General features: G+C 61.3%; 1 protein-coding gene across 1 annotated transcript; it reads right to left on the bottom strand.

The window, feature by feature from the left end:
* Positions 1-1,027: 1,027 nt before the first annotated feature.
* On the bottom strand, positions 1,028-12,799 carry LRP3 (LDL receptor related protein 3). The gene is made up of 7 exons (XM_059152486.1): positions 12,341-12,799; positions 10,355-10,402; positions 5,172-5,310; positions 3,698-3,912; positions 2,186-3,302; positions 1,896-2,028; positions 1,028-1,682 (listed from the first exon to the last, which is right to left on the bottom strand). The coding sequence occupies exons 1-7, from the start codon at positions 12,411-12,413 to the stop codon at positions 1,098-1,100; spliced, it is 2,310 nt and encodes a 769-aa protein (XP_059008469.1). The 5' UTR covers positions 12,414-12,799; the 3' UTR covers positions 1,028-1,097.
* Positions 12,800-16,300: the final 3,501 nt, after the last annotated feature.

The raw sequence follows: 16,300 nt of genomic DNA, 5'->3' as shown, positions 1-16,300 counted from the left end.
GCTTGTCTTGGGTGAGTCTCTGGTGGGCATCACTCAGCAGGGCTGCGTGGTGCTGGCTGCAGGCGGGGCCCCAGCAGGCTCTGGAGGAGGCCTTTGGTGTTTGGGGGCTCCGCCTCCTGAGCCGGACACTTCATCTCTCCCTCATGGGGTCCGGAGCCAGCCCCGCCCCAAAGGAACGCCGGGATTGGGAGACACCTCCCCAGGACCCAAAGGGCCAGCCCAAGGGTCAGCCACCCAGGAGGGTTCGGGTTTTTCTGTAGGAACTGTCTTTTGTTTTTGTTTTTTTCCATAAATCTCCATGGAGTATAAGGACTTGGGAGCCCGTGGTCTTGCTCTGGTTTACTGGGAGAAACTGAGAGTCTGAGACAAGATGGGATGGATGTGGCCACAGTCAGTTGCTGCTCAGCCGCTGTCCCGCGAGAAAGCATCCAGCAGCCTTTCCCGGGTCGGGGTGGGGGGGTTCGGGGCCTGCAAGAGACCGTGGGCTTCCTCTACCCTGGGAATGCCCACATTCCCAGCCATGCCCTCCTGCCCTCAAAATTAAACCTTCAGCCACAGGGCAGAGGGCAAAGGGATCCTGTCTGGCCAGGCCCACGCTGACCCCACAGGCATGAGGATGGGGACAGAAGCCTCTTTGCCTCTCCCCTGGGCTGGCTGGGGGGATGGAAGGAGGGCTGAGCACCAGCCGGGGACCCTCCCCGGACTAGTCCTTTACACCCACGGTCCTCGTTTGGTCTGGCACAGCTCTGGCATCCTGGAGGGTGAATGAAGTGAGAAGCCACAGAAAACTCTCCAGAGATCCCTGCCCTAGCCCTCCTGCTCCTGGGAAATAGATTCCCAGAATGGAGGAGAAGGAGGGAGAGGGAGACTCCAGGAGGCCTGCCCCAGGGCTCCTGACCCTACCCGCCTCCTTGCTCCAGCCCCGTGAGCCCCGCCCACCATGCCCACCAGGTCCGGGGCTGCTGATGCAGCGAGCAGGCGGCTGGGCTTCCAGGCAGCCTCCCTGCAGGAAAGAAGGACGCAGAGGCCGGGTAGAAACGACTGTGTATTCCCTGGTTACAAAGCGGGGCTGTGGCGGTCACCAGCAAGTCCAGCGGTCAGCAGACCAGCAGGGCCTCATCGTCACTGGCCTCCAATGTTGGGGAGCAGGGCGGTGGGGGACTCCTGCAGACACCCAGTGGCTCTGGTGGGTGGGGGCCTAGGGCGCTGCTGGCAGTGGGGGCCGGGGAGTGAGGGTCCTGGGCCGAGCAGGGGTCCCGAAGCATGTCCCCAGGAGCCGGGCTGTCCACCAAAGTGTCCCTGCTGGCTTTTCTGTCCTTGTCCACCAGCCTGCACTCCGGGTCCCGCAGGCCCGAGGAGGGTGGCACAGCGGATCCCACTTCTGGCCCGTGGCCTGGGGCACCGGGGGGCCCATCCCCAGCCGCCACAGGGCTGCCTGTGTCCGTGAGGGGTGCTGGGGGGTCCGGGGTGGTTCCTGATGCAGGCTGGAGGAGCCCATCACCCAGCACCGTCTGTGAGGTGCGTGCGGCCGTCAGCAGTGGGATCTGTCCCCGCGGCGCCCGTGGTCGGTGAAAGAGCCTGTTCCAGAGGCGGCCAAGGCGGCGGCGGGAGGGCCCTCGGCGGGAGGCATGCCTGCGCATCTGTCGCCGCATGGCTGTGCGAAGGTTCTGTAGCACCGAGGCCTGGAGGGCAAGGTGGATGGCAGACAGGGCAGAGGTCAGTGCCTTCCAGAAGACCAACTCGTTCTCCCCAACCTGGCCATGGCACCCTCTCCCGCCTCCCTTGACCCTTGGGCCATGCGGTGTCCGACCTGGTCCTGTGGTCTCCCCTTCTAGCCGTTCTCAGGGGTCCAAGTGGGAGCCTGAGTCTCAGGGCTCTCACCCTCAGGCACTCACCTGGGATGCACTGTAGACCGGGAAGTCCTCCACGGGCGGAATGAGGCCCTGGGCGATGAGCTGCCCATAGGACGGGGGAGCCTCCCTCCGCACAAACTCAGCCTCCAGGCGCGTCATCTGGGTCTCGAAGGCCCTGACGGCAGCAGAGGGCAGGAGGGCTGCATCACCGGGCTGGCCAGCACCGCACCCCGCCCACCTCCCCGCAGGCACCACCGCCCCGCCCTCCAGCCCCACCCCGCGATGCCCCGGGGAAGCCCCACCCACGGACCGCGCAGCCGGCGCTCGCCCACCTGTACTCCTGCGTGCGCAGCGAGTAGAGCTTGAAGGCGCAGCCCAGCGCGATGACCAGCAGCAGGCCGCACACCAGGCTGCCGATGAGCGCCGCGGTGATGACCTTGCGGGGCACGGCCGCCAGGCAGCCGTGTTCGTCACTGCCGTCCTGGCAGTCCTCCTGGCCGTCACAGCGCCACGTCTCGAAAATGCACAGGTTGGTGCCGCAGTGGAAGGTGCCGGGCTGGCAGGAGAAGCAGTTCTTCTCGTCGGCGCCGTCCGGGCAGCTCTTCTGGTTGTTGCAGCGGTCGGCGGGCGTGTAGCACAGGCCGCTGCCGCCCTCGCAGGGGTACTGGTCCGGCGGGCACGCGGGGCAGCCCTGCTCGTCGCGGCCGCTGGCGCAGTGCCACCAGCCGTCGCAGCGCTGAGGCTCGGAGAAGCAGCCCTGCTCGCCCGCGTCGCCCGCGGTGCCCTCGCCGCCGCCCCCGCACGGCTGCTCCCACGGGAGGCAGTAGCCCTTCACCTGGTAGGTGGCGTTGAAGCCGTGGCCCGCGCTGCGGGCGCGCGCGTGGTAGGCCACCGTGAGGCGGCCCTGCGCGGCCTCGAGGCTCACGGGCCGGTGGTTGCTGCGGTAGGACAGCGTCTGCAGCAGGCGGTCGCCGCGCTCGCCCAGCCCCTCGTACACCTGCACGTAGTCGTCGTAGCCCAGCCGCAGCTCCAGCTGCAGCAGCACACGCCGCGGGTCCTGCGTGTCCACCAGCCAAGTGCAGTGCAGGTCCGACGGCCCGCGAGCCGCGCCGAACAGGTCGGGGGAGGCGAAGGAGCCGTAGAAGCTGCCCAGGCGCCGGCCGCACGCCAGGTCGGGGCAGCCGGCCTCGTCGGAGCCGTCGCCGCAGTCCTGCGTGCCGTCGCAGCGCCGCTCGGCTGGCAGACAGCGCGTGGAGCGCGCCCCGCTGCAGGGGAAGGTGCCCCCGGGGCACAGGCTGCCCGGCGGCTCAGAGGCGGGTGCCGAGCAGTTGCCCTCGTCTGAGCCATCCCCACACTCGTCCACCGTGTTGCACTGCCACGGGCCCGGCAGGCACTTGCCGTTGTCACAGCGGAACTCATCGGCCTGGCAGGACGCCTGGCCCAGCTTCCCTGTGGGGTGAAGAGCGGGCGCAGTGGATGGTCAGGGGAGAACAGAGCCTCCCTCCAGCGGGGACCTGGGCCAGCAGCAGGCAGGTGGCTCCCCGTCCCAGCCAGGCCTCTGCAGGGCCTCTCCATGCCCACTCGAGGGGCGGAGACCCCTCAAACGCCAGGGTGGCTCCTCCCTAACTTGAGCCAAGGGTGAGGGGTTAGCCACCCGCTCTAGCCAAGTCTGTGAAGTGGGGTCCATGAGCTCCAGGGGCTACAAGGCACCCTGAGGCCCAGTCCCCCAATGAATGGGGCTTCTGGGGGAGACCCAGCAGGGAGTGAGCCAGGAGAGGGTGCTGTGGGGACCTTGGGAGTCCATGCACCCATGGTGCCCTGCCCTGCCCTGCTGCCAGCATCACCTCGGATGTACGACAGACGGAAGCCCTGGGCCTGGCCGGAGCTGGAGGCGTCAGAGTGGAAGAAGATCCAGACGTGGTCCCGGGCCGAGATGAAGGCAGGTGGGATGGCAGAGCCGCAGAGTCGGAAGGCCTCCTGGCGGGGTGGGGCCGCTGGGCCCAGCATGAGCCAGTCCAGGGAGCACTGGTGGGACTCCTCCACGTCAAAGTTGCGGAAGCTGCAGGGCCACGGAGAATGAGGACCGCTGGGGTGGGCGGGCAGGCAAGGAGCCTGCTGCCCTGAGCTCACACCAAGGGTGGCCCACACTCTGGGCCTCTCAGTGGGATCCCTGCCGCCAACCCAGGTGGCTCCAAGAAGCACTGGCACAGCTGTGGACAGCCCCGCTGCAGCTCTGTGAAGGCCTCACCTCGTCCCTCTCCATCCTCCACCAGCACACTCAGAGCCCACTCCGAAGCCAAAGTGGAGGGGGCGTCAGAAGCCCCATCAGGGGCAATGCCTTCCCCAGACATGCTCCCTCGAAGGGTCCAGATCCCTCCCATGCTGGCTCTGCAGGGCTAGACCCAGCACACACTCACAGGTCTATGCAATGAAGGAGTAGATGCTCACAGGGCTAGCCTAGCCTGCAGCTGGGTGACAGCTTGTCACCTGGGGAGAAACACCGGGGCCGGGTCCCCCAGCCCAGGCTGGGGGGCAAGGAGGCTACAGGACCAGGGAGAACTCTACAAGTGGCCAGTAAGGGTGGAATCTTTGAAGGGAGAGTGCTTGGGAGCCATGGCCCTGGGGCCACAGGGAAACAGGCACAGAGACCAAGATAGTCCCTGTCGGCGCCCATCATGCCCCTGTGCTTTGGAGCCAGGGAGCACCCGGGTCCTCTGGGCTTCAGCCCCCTGACAAGATACCCCACAGCTGTCCCAGGCCAGGGTTCCAGACTCTGCAATCTGGATCTTGCCACCTGATCCCAAGCCCCCCTCTGCACGTCCCTGCAGAGAGCTCCTGGGCCCTCGCCTGGCTCCCTCTGCTGCCCAGACTGCCCCGAGGTCCCTGGGGAAACTCTGCTCTGGGCTCCATGCCAGCCTGGCCTCAAGCCCCCTGCAGGACGAAGAAAACACTTCCACCACCTGAGAGCCAGCTGGGCCATACCCCAGTCCCCATGGCTCGTCTCCCTGGCCAAGCTGAGGAGATCCATGGCCCCATGGCCCCTCAGAGAGGCTCATACAACTGAGGTCCAGCAGGAGAGGTGGCCCACTATGGGGGCTCACAGACACTGGAGGAGTTGGGCACACGCACATGCTCACACACGTGCACGCGCAGACGCGCACACGCACCTGTACTTACACACACACCTGCCCTCTGCACCTGCTCAGACACGCACTCACGCACGGGCACCATTACACACGTGCGCACGCTCTCACACCCACACTTCCTTAGCATGTGCCAGCCCATGGAGCTCCCTCCTGACGCCCTGGGCCCCCTCACCTGATGGTGATCATGTCCCCGCGGTCACCCTGGATGTACCAGCTGCAGTTGGTGCCCGGGGGATAGTTGAGGGGCCAGGCCGGGCTGTAGATGACGCCGCGCCGCTCCGTGTGCTGCTCCAGCTTCCCACTGCAGGCGGCTGTGGGGACAAGAGGCTGGGAAGTGCTGGCCTCCCCTCTGGGTAGGAAGTGAGGTGGGGGTGCCCTCGAGCCCTGCTGTGGCTCCAGCGCAGGTCTTCCCCGGAGTGGGATCAAGACAAGGGTCACACAAGGGTGGCCATGGCCAGGGTGAGACCAAACGTAAGACTTCACGGAAGTGTGTATGGGGGGCTGAGGACCCACAAGGGCTCAAGGCAGCCTTGGGCCCAAGCCCCAACCTGTGCACCAGAGGGTAAGTCCTATCCCCCAGCTCCCTTGGCCCCTCCAAGATGCAGCCTCCTGGCCTCACCTCGGTGGAGAACTCTGCACCCTTGGGCCCGTCGGGCCTGCGTGAGCAGTCTGCTATGGTTCCCTGCCTGCCCCCACTGGGACAAACCCAGGCCTCAGCCCTGGGAGGGGAGGGGCTTTGCTCCCCCAGCACAGACTGACTGAGTACCTACTAAGCGGCAGAACAAGTGGGAGGCATGCTGAGTAAGAGAATCAAAAGCCCCGCTCCATGGAGGCTGCAGGAAGAGCTGACCTCCGGGGGGACTGAAGATCATAAGTCAGGCCTGCACAGAGCTAATGTCCAGTTGGGGCTGGACACGCATCAGTGGGAAGCCACTGGACGTCGATGTTATAACCAGACAAGGAAACAGGCTCAGCGAGGGCAAGGGCCTGCGCATGGCCACACAGCAGTAAGTGACAGAGTCAGGAGCACCCGCGGTCCCCTGGTAGGATCAGCCTCTCACTACTGGCCTTGAACCAGTGCATTTATGAAGTGTGGACCATCTGCTGCATCAGCGACCCACGCAGGCTAGCATCCCAGCCAGCGCGATCGAGGAATGCCACCAAGCCCAGCCCTGCGGGCCTCACTTTACCCACTTCATTACTCATGCCTCTGCTGCCTGGAGAGCCAGCCCAGCCAGAAGACTCCAGAGCCTATGCTGGTATGCCCTGGCATTCCCAGGACAAGGCAAGGCCTCTGCACTTGACCACACCTGACCCTTCCAGCCCCTACAGCCCTTCACCACACCATCTCGTCTGATCTCCACAAAAGCCTGTGGTAAAGGCAGGGTCCATTATACAGATGGAGAAACTGAGGCCGGTGACACCACATCTTCACTGTCCCACTGCCTGGCCCCTTCCACTGTTGCCCTGCAAACTGGAGTCTCTCTGTTGGCTCTCAACAAGACTCTTTGGGACCCCAGCTGGCATGGCTGCAGAAAGGAGACTGGGGAGGAGAAATCCTCAGCTGCCTCCTGTCCTCTTAGGAGGATGGTGACGATGGAAGTCCAGGTGATCCAACACTGTGACTAACAGGGAAGCAGAAGCCCCCGCCAACAGCTCATGAAAGCATTGAAAGACTAGAAGAGAAGACACCCATACTTGACCCTAAAACAAGGCTGGCCACTCGTGGGTTGCCACCAGAGCTCCGAGAGTCCCTGATCAGCAAGGCACCGGCCAGACTTCCTGCTTAGCACTCACCCGTGGCCTGGAGGGCCGGCCTCCCCGCCCCGCAGATCTCTCCCCCATCAAACAGGAGCAGTAAGAACACACAGGAGGAGAAGGACTAGGGCCCCTTCCCTCTGACACGTGAGGCCATCGGCTTTGTGGACCTCACAGAGACCCTGGGTGCTGCCTGGGGACCTGGGAGGTGTGAGGTTACAAAAGCCAGAAGAGGCTTCTCCTCTTAGATGGTGCTGGGCAAGAGGTTCATGGGCAGGGGGAACCTGGCACAGCCAGGGTGCCTCTTCCCCCCACATCAAATCCACACGGTAAACCCGAAATCAGGAGACTCAATCAGCCAAGGCAGGAAGCACCCTTTGCTGCCCTGTCCTCTCAGCCCCTAGGACAGGGCCAGGGGCAAAGCAGGACCTCGTCACCCGTACCCTGGCTGGGAAGCCTTCCTCAGGCACAAAGAGAAAGGCCAGTTTCCTCACCCACGAAGCCTATGGGCATCACCTGCCCCAACCAGAACAGGCTTCTAGACTTTTGTTTGGTCCTACTTTCCAGGTCTCTTGGACCAGCAGTCACGTCAGGAGCAGACGACCAGAAGCTGCCAGCCCAGCTCTGCCTCTCAGCAAAGCCCCTGACAACATGTCCCTCCAAACAGCCTCCTCCTGAGTCACCCCCAGGGCTGTCCCAGAAATTCACACATAGGAGACAGCAAGAGATCATGATTTCTGCAGTCATCAGCCTGGACTACGTGGAGTGCACATGCAGCAGGAGAAAGAACAGAGTCCCTGTGGGGCACTGGGAGCTCTGGCCATGGCCTCTTGACTGGACACCTGCTTGGCCTTGAGCCTGGAGGCGGTCCCCAGCTCACCCTCCATGATGGCAGCCTCGCTCCCAGCCCAGAATCCAGGCACAGGGGAGGGAAAGGCATCACGAGTGCACCCCCAGGACCCACACAGACAAGCACGCTGTTCCACCCCAGGCCTCAGCTTGTCCCAGCAGTAAAACGGAGTTCGTGGGTGCTGCTGCTTTTCTGGTTGGGAAATTCGAGAAAAGGGGCAGTCTCCAGGCAGACACTCATGTGCCAGGGGCAGTGGGGGTCTGCCCTGCGGAGGTGCGGCTCTGACGGGGTGTGTGATGCCGGCTGGGCAGTGAAGGATGCTGGGAGGGCTGTCTGTTTGTAGGACAGGATTTGGGGGTGTTTGGGGGCTCTAAGTGCCAGTGACCTGTGTTACTCCAGCAGAAGACGACTCGGCCCTCCGGTCAAGGAGGGCTGCTCAGGGGAAAGGGATGACCAAGCACTTTCAGACCAGCAAGCACCCTTCTTTCGTGGTCCCGAGAGTCAGGAAATACTCCCGAGGCAGCATGAGCAAGGCCTGACGGAGCACAACCTGCAGATCCGCTTTCTGGAGGCAATCCATGCTCTAGACAACCTGCCTGCCGGAACTACACGGCTGGGAGCTGGGAGCCCCCAACCCAGCGCACCTGGGGCAGGACCGGCGCTGGGAGGCAGACCTGGTGAGATCTCCAGGCGGTCCACCCGGGGCCCTCGGGAGTGTCTGAGCGAGCAGCTCGGGCAGCCAGCAGCTGGTGTCCACTGCTCTGAGCAATGCTAGAGGCAGGGAGCCAAACTCTGGGAGAGCTAGGGCCCCTGACCACTGCCCGTGGCCATGCAGGCCGTGCACGCAGCTGAGGCCTCGGCGATGCCATGCATGGCATGGGCATGCCGGCATGAATGGCGGTCCCAAACGTTGGGCAACGTGGCCCTGCTAAGAATAACACCAGTGCTGGCTAAGACCTACCGAATGTGCAGACCTGAATGCTATCTTTCTCTCCCTGACTGTCTTTCTCTCCCTGACTCTAAGAGCAAAGCTTGTCCCTAGAACATCACTTTCTAAACCCGGGGCACAGGCACATGGCAGACATCTCAAGGCCACGTGGCCACCTCCCACCCCAGCAGGAGGGTTTTCCTGGGGCTCACATCTGTAAGACCTGACCCACCCCAAACCCTGCCAGGTCCCTACCCTCCCACTCTCTACCAAGGCCACAGACCCCTGACCCCAGTCCGTCTCCTCCTGGAAATTGGGACGGGGAGACTGGGCAGTTCACTGCGGGGGCCAGGACACCAGGTGGCGCTGAGGCTGTCTTGGTGCTGAGCAAGTCCGGGCCCTGGGCCAGCTGTGTCAGCAGAGGAGGCCAGACTGCTGGGAGCAGGAGCTGAGGCGCAGGGGAAATCAAGAGGGAGCCCGAGGTGCTGAAAGTGAGAGATGGGCCTGCAAAAGCAGCTTCTGTGGGCCCCGGGCCTCCCCATCCCAGAGACCACGGCCCACAGAGATCCGTCTCCCTGAGCCAGCCACAGAGGCTGTTGGCTACAAGGTCCTGAGTGGAATGAGAAAGCCCGGGTGCCTCCAGCCCACCAGGCGGCACCAGCAAACAAGCCACAGGCCTCCCACACCAGAGACTGCACATTCTCCCCAGCTCCCTAAGGCCCTTTTCAGACATCTCCTGGTGGCCCCAAGGGCCACAAGGCCAGGGCTTCCCCATGGCAGTCCCCTCAGCAAAGAACAAACCCCCTTGGATGGGCTCAGTCGCCCATCCCATTCCTAACAGTCTTCGAGGTGCCTGGCACAGGGCCCAAATGCAAAGATGGTCTACGGATGGTTGGACCCACTGTGACAGGCAGTGGGAACGGGTGGAGTTTGGCCCGTGTTTCTTAGATCCTGTGGGCCACCACTAACCCCAGGGCCCAAACACCAGCCAAAGTGTGAATCTCTGTCCGGCACACCAGCTTGCCTGGGGACTGATCTTACTCAGATAGACCAGCTGAACCCAGGCTGAGCCACCTTCTTTCCTAATTTGCATACCAAGCTGGTGTTTCACCTGCCCTAGGTGATCCCAGGGCCAGGTACCAGGCAACAGGAGACCACCCCTGTAGCCTCAAGCCAGCCAGAATTCTTCAAACTAGCCAGTCCTGAGCTGTTTCCCCAGCCCTGCCTTGCCTTTCCCACGGAAACTCCAAGAAAGGCTCTGGCCTGGGCCTTCCCCCGACTCCTGCATCTGCCTAACCTGGCGTTCTCTCCTCTCAAGACACATAAAAATCAAATTCTTCTGTCAATGGCATTGGCTTCTCTGTGTCATTGCTCAGCCATACCTTGATAAGCTGAGTTCCAGGTATAACTTTAAAATAGGCCAGCATCTCATGGTGCCTCGTGGCCTCGGGGAATCCCACAGCCTACAGGAAGCACAATGTGTCAGTTACACTAGACCCGTGACAGTTTGCTAGTGCCATTAAGCCACCATGTGTCATGGCCATGCTGAACACCTTGCTTTGTGTGCCCATTTGACCCTAATAACCAGGCTTTGAGGTCGGTCCCATTATTGCACCCATTCTACAGAAGAGGAAACTGAGACTCAGGGAGATGTAAACTTGCCCTAGGCCAAATGACTCCTTCGTGATGCAGGAAAAATGCACAAGTGTTGAGGTTGGAAGGGGCCAGCTGACTGCAGGGGTGGAAGGGCCCTGAAGGCCCATTCTCAGAGGTCACTAAAACCAGAAGGGCAGGGAAGAAGGAGAAGCATCTGACTCACCTAAGGCAGGAACTGCGCTGCTGAGTCGCCCGGTGAGAACGATGTTTACTGTGGGAGACATAAGGAGGTGTCAGTGGTGGTGGGGGGCAGTGGCGCTTGGGGTCCAGACACCTGCCGTGGGCCAACAGCAGCCCTAGGTGGGCAAAGCCAAACTCTGGGCTGCCTCTCTTCATCTCACAGGGCCAGGCCCAAAGTGCTGCCAGAGGCTTCCACTCCCACCCGGTCCTGCTGCGATGGGCAGAGGAGAGGACCCTCGAGGGTCTTGGGACCCCACCCTCTCCCAAAGAGAGCCAAGGCACAAGCCTGGCTCCAGCAGACCACTCCTGCTGCCCTCCGTGGCTGCCGATTCTGACTTGTGTGGGAAAGGGTGTGTTTCTATCTCCCCTCTCCAGCTTGGAAACTCATGTGTGGGCCACCCTGGTTCAGCCTGGGTAAGGGCTCTGCCTTCAAGGCGGCCCTGACCTCTCGGAGGAATCCCTCTGAGGGGCCTTGCCAGCCATCTGGTCAACCGGCAAGCCAGGGAAGGAGGAAGCACTTCTGATTACCCCCATTTTATAGGGATACACAAATAGCAAGAGTCAAGGTCCCCCTCACTATGCCATGCTGACCTTGAGAAGAGGGGCAGAGAACTTCCATGCCACCCACCCCCTCAAGTATCCACCTCCATGTGCTTTTGTCCTTTGCTTTCATCTATGGCTTTCCTGCAGCGGTTTACAGGACCAGGACAAGGATACAGGCAAACTCGACTTCCCAGGGTTCAGGGTGCCCCCTTCCCCCAACATCAAGGACGCCAAGGATGCCAAGAGAGCATCTCTGCAGGGTCAGCCCCCACCTGATGAAGATGCAGGGGCAGATGCCCTCTCTGAAAACCCCAGGCTCTGCTAGGCAGAGCCCGGGGCCACATCTGGAAAGCCAACGGGCCTGTCCTCCTGCCCTGCTCACCTGGGAAGCCCAGCATCCAGCAGCTCAGAGCCAGAGCACATGACCACTAACAGACTGGCAGTGGGCACTTCACTGGGGGTGGGGGGTCCCATCCATCACTAGACTTTTCCACACCTGAACCAAGGGGCCTTTCACAGGACTCAGAGCTCCCTGATTCTGCACCCAAGAAGAGGGTGTAGCTAAAAACGGGCAGGTTTCTTTTTCACTGTGTCCTTTCAGTTGCTTCAAGCAAACCTATTGGGCTTACAGAATCTTCACTAGTGTCACAGTAGGGTGTCCCCTAATGACCCCAAGCTCGCTAATGGCCTCCCTCTTTCATCATGGTAAATAAAGGAGCCATGTGGGTTGAGGATTTAACTCCTTTCTTCCCCTCTCCCCCAAACAGAGCCCTGGAAAGGTCGACAGAAAAACTCCTGGACAGGGCAGGCATCCCTCCCACCCAGATGCCAGGCCTGGACAGGTCCCAGCGCCCTCCCCAAACACACTCCACTGGGCTGAACAGGCCTGCCCCGCTGGGTCTAAGAGACACAAAGGGAAGACAGGAGTCACTCTCGCAGCAGCCTCCGGCCCCGGCATCCTGACCGTGGCTCCCGCTGGCACCCGCCCCCACCCGAAGTCCCGGCAGGAAACAGTTCCTTCTTCAGGGGACAGCCGGCCGCAGACCCGCCCGCCTCGCCTTTGTCCGCAGCTCCGGAGGCCCCAACCCCGCCAGGCCCGGCGGAAAGCCACCGCCTGCCCGCCCCGGCCGCCCGCACCGCCTCGCCGCCCGCACCGCCCGGCCGTCCCGCGTCCCGCTGCCTCGGGCTCCACGCACTGTTCCGAGCCGGGCGGGAGCCGGGGTTAGGCTGTCGGAGTCGCCTCCCAGGCGGGAGAGCGCGGCAGGCCGGGGGGGAGCGGGGGGCCGCCCTCTCGCGCAGGGCCCGCTCCGGGAAGCCCCGACCCGAGCCCGGGGGAGCAGAGAGGGGCAGGCCGGGGGCCGTCCCGGGCGCGGCGCGGAGCTCGGAGGCGGGGGCCGGACCCGCCCGGCCTGCGCGGCCCACTCACCCAGACAGACGACGGCGAGCTGAGCCCGGGCGCCCGGCGCCCCCTCCGGCCCCGCGGCCGCCCGCTTCTCCATGCCGGGGCCGGCAGCCCGCGGGCGCCGCCTCCTGCCTCCTCGGCTGCGGCAGCGGCTGCGGCTCCGGCTCGGGCTCGGGCTCCGGCTCGGGCTCCCGCGGCGGCCGCCGGCCGGGTGCGGGCGGCGGCTCCGGCGGCGTCTTTGTGAGGCGGCGGTGCAGGCCCGCAGCGCGCGCGGGGCCACATCGGCCGCGGCGTCACGGGCCCCGCGGGGGCTCAGCGGCGGCCGCCAGGGAGGACCCCCGCCCGCCGCTGCCCCCGCGCCCCGGGCGCCTCGCCGCCGCCGGCCTGTGCCCGGGGGCCCCCGGCGCGCCCATGCCCCGCGGCGCGCAGCCCGCCCGGCCCCGGCGCCCCCCGGCCCACGAGGCCGGGTGCCGTCGCTGGTGCGTCCGTGGGTCTGTGGGTCCTCGCGCCCGCCGGGAGCCAGGAGGCCGCGCCGCGCCAGCCACGTGACGCGCCCGCCGAGCCGCAGTGGCGCTGGCCGGGCGGGGGAGGCGGCGGGGCGGGCCGGGGGCGCGCGCCCCGCCTGGGTGCTGGACAGCTCCGCGCGGCCGCCCCGGCCCGTCGGCGCCTCCAGCTGTCCTCCGCCCTGGAGCCAGGGCCCCTTCAGCTCTGGCCGGGTCTGCTCCCGGGCCCACGAACTGGTCCCTCCCGGAGCCCGCGGGGCTGCCGTGCCCGGGAGGGGAAGAGAGTGGATGGGGGAGAGGACTGGTAGAAGGCGGCTGCTTAGGGGACCCCAGGGCAGGACCGCGCGAGGTGGCGCAGCGCTCAGGGCTGTCTGCCCCGTGAGGTGTCCCTGTTCTAGCCCGGGGGCCCCTGGCACATCCCTGAAATGCATCCTTCTGTGCAGAGCAAAGCTTGTGAAGAGATCCTGGGAGACACGTTAGGCCTATGGAAATTCACCCCTTTGGGGACCCTGAGCCCACCTAATCACCCCATCAGGCCCCCGGGGAATGGGAAGGAGGCTCGCTTTTCAGGACAAGGGGCTGGTCCCGAAGAGGCAGAAACCTGGGACAGGGACAGGAGCCAAACAGGGTCAGCCCTCCTTTCTTGAGACTAATGTGAGATCAGAGGTCCTGGCCTAGTGGCTTGGTATGAGCCCCCATGCCTGCCCCAAGCTGAAGCAGGACCCTCTCTTCAGTTACCACCACTCCGTTCCCTAGTATCTTCTTCCGAGGGAAGGTAAAGAGGAACTGATATTGTATTAGTGAAAGTTGTAGACCATGTAACTCGCTAATTCATTTTTACTGTGCAGGCCAACTGGATTTTAATTTCAAAAAAAGGGGGGTGTGGGGAGGGAAAATACCTTTTAGTTTTTCTGGGTGGGTGGTGTGTGTTCTCTCTCTTCTAATTTCTTTGGTGATTTTTCAAAAGCAGACTTCTTGAGAGATGTAGCAAATGATTGAAGAATCAAATAACAAGATAAATGACTCATTTATGGTAAAGAGCGCGAGCCTACCATAATTTGGTTTCAGAATTTCCCGAGACTGCTGACTGCTCAAGTAATGGGCATTTATGCGTGGCAAAAATGTTCAACAGAATTGCAGAGCTGGCAGAGAGGGTCTGAAATTTTGTTTCTATTTGAGGATGCTTTCTAGATGCATGCTTTCCAAGCCATGAGAGGAATCTATGTTGAACGCTGAGGCCACCGGGAGTCCTACTGGAGCCTGAGGCAAAAAAAGAAAACTGTAAACCCCTGTATACGTTTATCAGAATAACCTCTCATATTCTGAACTAAGTGGAAAGATCAATAAAACCTCTACAATCACAAAGTTGCCCAATTTGTCCACACCCCATTGTCAACCCTCCTAAGCCCATGCGGCAGGGGACAGCCCAGCTAGCTACTGGGAACTTTGGGCTGGTTAGAAGCAAGTGTCCGTGGTACAATAGTGCAAGACCATAAAACAACCAAGCACCACTTACCTGACCTTAAACTTTTGATATTTTGCTCACTGTGGATTTTTTGCATATTTTTTTTTAAATAACTTAAAAAAAATATGGTTTGTCTTGCTTCATGAGTTCTTTGGCAGAAAGCTACTCCTTGCTCATATGCAGATCTGAACCACCTGATGCCCCATTTCCAGTTTAGTGCCCTCTAGAGGCTGCCAACCCAGGCAGAGGCCTCGCTCAGGTTCCCCAGTATAACCCCGTTCTAGTCCTCATCCCCAAACGAACCAGCCACCTCTGGAATGGTTCCTGGTGGCCCAGTCTCTGCTGCAGGACTGGACACCCCCACTCATTGACCCTGCAACTTTTTAACAAACATGTACCCTCCGCTCCAGCATCAGTCGTAACCACGAGTTTTCAGTCTATCACAACCCAGACTCTTCCAACTAGGTGAGAATTCAGTGCTGGAAAGAGAGTGATGTCAGTAATAGCCCCAAGAAGTTGCACACCGCTGGGGCAGATAAGGGAGGAAGGGCCGAGGCAGAAGCTCAGGGTCCTCCTGGCAGGAAACTGGTCTTCGGAGATAGGAGGAAGCAAAGCTGCGTGTATTTCATGACACTCACGTGTATTTCATGAGACGCGGACTGTGGGCCACTGAGGCCTTCAGCTGATCTGCTCCAGGAGTGAGGAGAGGGAAGGGGCACGGAGCTGTCCCACATAAACCTCCATCCAGAGCAACGGGATCATTGCCAATACTCACATGCCCCAAGACCCCTGCAGGACAGGGAGGCAGCCAGGGAGGAGGTGGAGAGCTCCCTGTATCTTCCTCCATGATTTGCCTGCAGGAAGACTCAAGTTCAAGCCCACTCTTATCCAACTGGTTGCCAAGGTGGATGGTCATTGTCTTTCTTGATTTCAAATAGTTAGAATTTACTTGGGGATCAAAGGCTAAACCTGACTTCGGCAAGTAAAGCCAAAGCAGGTATCTTCCGGAAGGGCAAACCCTTTCTCGTCCAAACTTCACTGTAGACTAGATACTTCTCACTCTGCAGTCTACACCTTCCCCTTGGGCCCCACTCCATTCATGGTCACATCATTTACTGAGTCGATAATCCCTACCCCAATCTCCCAACACCAACCCATCACTAAGTCTGGATGGCTAATCCCTACCATGTATCTCAAATCTGCCCCTTCTCTCCATCACCGTGGCACCTTCCTGGCCCTAGCCATCATCTATTTCCTCTCTTGCCGATCTCTGCAGAAGCCTCCTACAAGCTCCCCTGCATCCTAATCAGCACCTCACATTTTCAACGTGCAAAATGGATCGTGTCCCCGGCGGAAAATACTCCAGTACAGACTTCAAAGTTCTTAACCCGAGCTTCATGATCCTGTGGGACTAGCTCTGTCCATCATCCTCTCCAAGCAACCCCACCTGCCCCCAGCTCATCCTGGCCTTAGGACATCTCACTCTCCCCAGAGCCAATTTCTATTCTTCCCTCGTTTTGCCGGGAGGACAGCCAGGAGGCAGAGCGGAGAGCATTTGGAGAGCTGCGCTCAGCCCTGTAAGCAGCCTCTCCAGCATGTGGACATACTGACTGACCCCCCAGGCTTCAGGCCCCCCTTGGGGAGAAGCACTCAAACCCCCAGGCCAGCTACTCACTCAAGTGATGAGAAGACAGTTGGGTCTGCATTTTGAGCCAAATTCTCCTTCAACAGAACCTGTCCTTGGGCCCTTTCCAAGACCCCCTTCAGGGACCCCAGGGGAGCCTCACAGGTCAGTGTCTCCTAAGTGGCTATTTCGCTCCCATATACATTAGAATCCATGTTTCTCAAATGGCATTTTGAGAACTCAGCCATTTCGGTAGAAAGTAGCGTGAAAACCCATGTCTGAGGGATTTCTGAATGGTACAACTTTTGGAACAGGATGACAGAAGGACAGGAAAAGAGGTAAAAGCAAAAAAAAAAAAAAAAAAAAAAAAAAAAAAAAAAAAAAAAAAAGCT

The sequence above is a fragment of the Mustela lutreola genome, chromosome 16 (assembly GCF_030435805.1).
Source record: "Mustela lutreola isolate mMusLut2 chromosome 16, mMusLut2.pri, whole genome shotgun sequence".
Classification (NCBI taxonomy): Eukaryota; Metazoa; Chordata; class Mammalia; order Carnivora; family Mustelidae; genus Mustela; species Mustela lutreola.
This window is presented reverse-complemented; position numbering and strand designations above follow the sequence as displayed.